This window comes from Tiliqua scincoides, chromosome 3 (assembly GCF_035046505.1).
Source record: "Tiliqua scincoides isolate rTilSci1 chromosome 3, rTilSci1.hap2, whole genome shotgun sequence".
Lineage (NCBI taxonomy): Eukaryota > Metazoa > Chordata > Lepidosauria > Squamata > Scincidae > Tiliqua > Tiliqua scincoides.
This window is the reverse complement of record NC_089823.1, coordinates 29,392,756-29,398,755: the sequence shown is the minus strand read 5'-3', so window position 1 is coordinate 29,398,755 and position 6,000 is coordinate 29,392,756. Positions and strand designations below refer to the sequence as shown.

The following is a 6,000-nucleotide window of genomic DNA, read 5'->3' as shown; positions in this document are numbered from 1 at the left end:
ATTGTATTTAGCAAGAATCTTCAGCGAATACATGGGTAGTCCAACTGAAGGTAACAAGCCACTTTGAGGAACACCAAACCTTTTTCGTGGAGGGAAGGAGATGTAGGGTGATGTTTCAAATCAAGAAAGAGAGCATTCTTGTTTCTGTTCACTCAACCATAACTCAAGACGGAGCAATCCTCTACACTTTTTATTCTGTAAAATATTCTGTTAAATATTTTTATGACAATTTTCACTGCTGACTTTTTCAGAGTAAGCAACATTCTTTAGCATTGTTGAACTAATTCTGGTTTGGTTGTAGCAGACCACATCATCTTGAATGCTAATATAGGAGTAGCTGCATAATTACAGTGCTTATTGATTAGCTTCTGCTATGTCTCTTCTCTCTTTCCCCCTCCCAGATTAATTTTCAAGATGTCCTTTGGGAGAGATATGGAGCTGGAACACTTTGATGAGCGTGACAAAGCCCAGCGGTACAGTCGAGGATCACGGGTGAATGGCTTGCCTAGCCCAACCCACAGTGCCCACTGCAGCTTCTACCGAACCCGCACTCTGCAGACCCTGAGCTCTGAGAAGAAAGCCAAGAAAGTCCGCTTTTATCGCAATGGGGACCGGTATTTCAAAGGGATTGTATATGCCATCTCCCCTGATCGGTTTAGATCTTTTGAGGCCCTGCTAGCGGATCTGACCCGGACTCTCTCTGATAATGTCAATCTGCCCCAGGGTGTGAGGACAATCTATACTATTGATGGTGCAAGGAAGATAACCACCTTAGACCAACTGGTGGAAGGTCAGTATTAAGAAAGGTGCAATGGTACTAATACTTAACATTAATGAAGTGTTTCATTTGTATTGCCTTGATATTGTCCTTTAAATAATTTTCAAGAGATGAGTGTACAGGGCCCTTGTATCCACGGATTTACTTATCTGTGGATCAGGTCTGTGGGGCCCTCACGTGTGCTCCCTCCGGAGGTGAGGGGAAGGAGTTAGTAGACCTTTTCTACCATCTCCCCATCCCTTACCTTGGAGCAGATGTAGGCTGATATTATTGTCAGCTCAGAGACTGAGAAAGGAGATGGAAAGACTGGCACTTTCCCCAAACATACAATGACCTGGAAGGGCCTGGAAATTGGAAACATTTCAGAGTAAGCATGTTGGATGTAAGCATGTTGGATGTAAGCATGTAGGATTGTTGCATTAGTTTAGTTTACACAAGTAGAATATCTTTAGTGCTACTTGAATTTAAAATTCAGATTTTAACTACAGTAGCTCAGCTGGGACTAATCATTCCAGCTTCCTTTTAAAAACTGTTTCAGAGAACACCTTTAGTTTATGTGCAATATTCTTCTTAGGAGTTCTTCTTATACGTCAGTGGTCTGGCATCTTCTAGAAGTTCTTGGGAAACAGGAGGCCATTCATGCTGGCTTTTTGTAAAAATTATATAGTTGGCCTGCAGTCCTATGCACACTGGAACTCAATGGGACCTACTTTTGTGGGAAGTAAGAAGAATTGCACTGTATGTGTGCTTAGCTGTTCCAAATTTTTCTTTGTCCTTTCTTGGTATATTTTGATTTTCCCCTATGGTTTTAAAATCCCTGTATCTTGTCTTAATAAAGATCTCTGGTTCTGCTGCCCTGTTTAAAAATAATCTCCTAGTTATTATGCATATTATCTTGCATAAGCAGATAAATAGGCTTTTCAAAGATTTTAATGTTATGTTTTTGGTATGGCCTTGCTTTAGCCTCTGCTGAGCTGAGGCAGCTGATCAGGCATACAAAGAGCAGTGAATGGTTCCATAAGTTCTCTTTCTCCTTCAAAATATTCCTAAGAACAGAGCATCAATAGCGCAGCTGCACCAAGACTCATGTACAAGCCTCGTGTAGCATAGATCAGATGATTATGGCTAGGGCTTGCTTGAAACAAGAAGAGGTTGAGGCAGAACAGAGAGGAGTGGTGGCGAAGGAACATCTGACTGCTGGTTTTGAAGTGAATTCTACTTTCTGATGCTGGTGCAGTGTTGAATGGAAGGTTGCCGTGACCTTAGTGAGAGGTTGTCAAGCCTATCGCTATGAACGTATGAATTCCTCTATACTATCTGACCACTTTTCTGTCTGTCTCAGACTGTCATTTTTCAGTTTGATCTGCTCTAATTGTCACTCCAAGGCTTTCTCTCATATCTGCTGCATGAAACCCTTTTTGACTTGACATGGCTAAATGCTTATGCATGCAAAGTGTGTTTTACCTGTGCCCCTCACCAGTACAAACATGTAGTAAGTTTGGACATTATTCTGCAAATAGTCTTGGCATGTTTTCTAAAAAAGTAGTAGTTCAGCATCAAATGCAGCAGTTTTTCCAACCACTGTGCCATGGCATACTGGTGTGCCACGGATGGTGTGTGCCGCGGGACTTTGGAGAGGGTCATTTATTAGAAGGGCAATTGGGCCGCCTACCAGCACCATGGTGTGCCTTGTCAGTGGTAAAATTGATAGTGTGTCTTGATAATTTTAGCACCTTGTCAGTTTGCCATGGGATGAAATGGTTGAAAATTGCTGATCTAATGAATGGGAAGAGAATGAGGCCAGGGTTCATAGAATAATGAACCATGAGGATAGAGACTCATTACCTATATTTTTTCCTCATCGGTGGTGTTGCTAGGAGGATGTGGGCTGTGCCAGGTGATGTGCTCAGGAGGGTGACATCACTACTGGCCAAAATTTTTTAAACCTTGCCATTTTTGAATAATACCATCATGTTATATATCATTCGATGTATAATTTCATACAGAATTCAATTAAACAAACCGCATTGAACTATCAAAAGTTAGAGCCAAAAGAACAGTGGGGTAGGGCAATGGTACATCATCATGCCTACTGCCTGGGGCATTACCCCGCCCACTGCATGGGAGAAGGTCCATTATAGGGGTGACATACTAGCCTCCTGCACTGGGTGATGCAAACCCTGGTGATTCCACTGTTCCTCACTCTTTTTCCACAAGGCCTTGAACCACTTGCATATCATTCCCTAATAGTCTCCCATGCAGCCGCTGCTCAGGCTAGATCCATTGAGCTTTGGTAGTAGAACAGCATCATGTATCTCCAGATCATTCTCTGAAAATCGGAAGCCTTTGTCCCCAACCCTTTAGCAAATAGTGCCTTCATTCTTTGTTAGCCTGAAGCTTAGAAACTTTCTTCAAAAGATCAACACAGAAGTTTTAAGGGAGTTGCACTCTGTGCCACTGTTGAGACTGTATACATGCTAAATAGCCCTGTTTATAATCAGGAGTAAAAGCAGCAGGCTTTACGTACCCTAGAGTTAATTGTACGATTGGACTGTTAATTTTGTTCTTATGTGGCTGGTGCCCACTTTGAAGCAACACTTCTACCTGCCCCACAGGTATTGCTTGACTAACCATTAGCTGGTTTCTTCATATGCAGGTCATTTTCCAAGGCATGGGAAATAGAATGCAGGCCGCATTCCTTATGGAAAGGGATTTGCTACTTGTGTACAATGTCTTTCTGTTTTGAAAAGAGAGACACTAGCTGAAGTCTAGTAATGAAGCAGATTATTGAGCATTCTGGTTTGTAGGTAGATTATTCAGCTGGTTTGTTGGCTGCATCTTAGAATACATATGAACTGGCTGAACCGAAGCTAAGTAAGTGTGGGTCTGGTCACTGTCTGAATGGTCTCCCATGTATGTCAACTTGAGATCTATGCCAGAAACGAAAGATGAAATAAAATGCCAAGACACCGATATGAGGGCACGTGATGCAGGTTCCCTACTGAAGGTAAGCTAGTTTGACTCTAAACACCCCAGGTGGAAAACCGTCTGAGGACCATATGTAAACCAACTTTGAGTGCTTCAGAGGAGAATCAGGTTCGAAGGGTAGTAATGTTAACCTCTGTCTTTTGAGATTATTAAAACTAGAGAGCAATAGATAAAAGACAATGGTTTATATTTTATTTCCAGCTGACTACATTTGTAATGCAGATACAGGTAGTTCTGTAAAGACATCCCAAATTACGGACAGCCATGTCTGTGCTTTTGCACAGGCTTGGTCTGTCTGGCTTTGTGTTTTCACCCATGCACGAAAGCACTGGGTCAGTAAGAGCCAGCCAGATGGCCATGTTGGCATTTTTACAGAGGCATGGTCCATCTAGCCTTGTGCTTTCGCACCTGTTCTATAGCGCAATACCGACTTATGTCAGTTCCAACATCTTGTCAAACATCCGGAACGGAAGTTATATAAGTTGGGGACTACCTGTATATATTGTGAGATGCAATTTAAATCTTTAAATTTTTGAATCTTTAAAATTCAACCCTCATAGGAATCAGACTTAAGATGTTGATTTCTTACAATTAAGTTACATAATATAAATATATATGTACTTACAACATGTAAGTCAGGAAGAAAAGAAAATCTGAATAATTTATCTAATAAATGTGTAATGAGCATGAAGGACCTGAATCCAGAAATGAGCTGGAAGAGATAGCTTTCATGATCGCCGCCACCAGGGCTATATAATCAACACATATACATCCAGTGGGAAACCTCCCCAGTCCTGCGCCTTGGGGCAAAGGTCTGCGATGGCGCTCCCCGCGGGATGTAGCTTCCCCCTGTGTGCAGATCCACCTCCCTACTTACCTGGAGCTCATGGAGCCTCGAACAACTCCAGGATGTGTCAGGGAAGCCTCTCTGAGGTTCCCTGACACTTTAAACTGTATTTCTGGAAAACCGGAAGCACAGTTTCTGACCCTGTCGGGAGCCTCAGAGAGGCTTGCATGGGATCTTAAGGCGCACAAGGCTCTGCACCTGGGGCAGTTGCCCCATAGAGTGAATGGGAGGTCCGCCACTGTATACATCTTATATTTCTCTTGGCCGAGGCAGGTATCTACTATAAGTTATATTCAGGTGGCTCAAATCTCCTTTGCCAGCCTTCAGCTTTACCCATTTATTGGGTGTATGACCTGTCATTTACTGGGCGTATAAAGATGGCAAAAGTTCCAACAGAACCAACTGATTGAACTGGAGTTAGCTTTAATTCCTGTTCTGATTATCGTCAATTTTTTTCCATGAGAATGTGAAAAAGCATTGTAAAAGGATACTCTTAAGCATTACTTCACGATGGGGTGTGTGTCTTCTGTACTTTTTTGAAATTTTTCATGCTCTATTGAAAAGATTGTTTATGGTAAAAAAAATAAATTGGGAATTAAAGCCAACTCCAATGCAATTAACAATGTTTGTTTATTGTCATTGGAGGGTACAGCTGCTGTTCACTCTGCTGCTGTTTTGTCTGCTTATGTTTAAAGATTGCCCAGCTCTCCAGAGGTGACACCTACTTCTTTATTCACGTGAGAAATCTCTGTTTTCAGAGATGCATATACACACACATTGTAAACTGCTTTGTACATAACCTGAGCTGTTGGGAAAGCTATTCTTGTCAGCTCTCACTCAAAGATTCTTGGCCCTTGCCCTTTGATAGACTCCCTATGCACATTAGTTTGTTAGTTATTTATGTTAGGGCCTCACATATTGATTGAGTGAATTGATTGATTGAGCAAATGCTTGTATTGTAGTTATAAAAAAGAAGACTTTAATGTGTGTTACATTTCCTTGGTTCAAAATAATTTCAGAACCTTGAAAAATCTGCTGTGCTGCAAAGAGGGAGCAGTACAACTACAAGTTCTGTAGTAATGACTGTGGCTGAAAAAAGTGACTCCAAAAGCTTAAAAACATGCAGGCATTTTATATCATGATAAAATGAAATGGTTGGCTGAACTGTGTAATAGACTGTCCATAACTTTCCAGTAATCTGTATTCTAGTCCATGGAAATGGAAATTTTTCCTGTAAGCTATCTTGAGGGCCCTTGTTCGGCCAGAAGGTGAAAAATAAACTTACACAATAAAGCAGAACTAATCACTGTTGTTGTGAAATGATGAAACACATAAAAGCAGCAGGGAGGAAATTGCTTGAGCTTCTCAGTTTTTGCCATTAATATCA

The 6,000-nt window shown here is 41.5% G+C and overlaps 1 protein-coding gene across 9 annotated transcripts in view; it reads left to right on the top strand.

Moving 5' to 3' along the window:
• The first annotated feature begins 414 nt into the window (after positions 1-414).
• The window catches only part of DCLK1 (doublecortin like kinase 1), a 283,656-nt gene continuing 278,070 nt past the window's right edge, over positions 415-6,000 (top strand). For all 9 annotated transcript variants that reach the window (XM_066620144.1, XM_066620145.1, XM_066620147.1 and 6 more), the window contains exon 1: positions 415-790. In XM_066620144.1, the coding sequence (XP_066476241.1) occupies positions 415-790 (376 nt within the window). The remainder of the gene's footprint in view (positions 791-6,000) is intronic.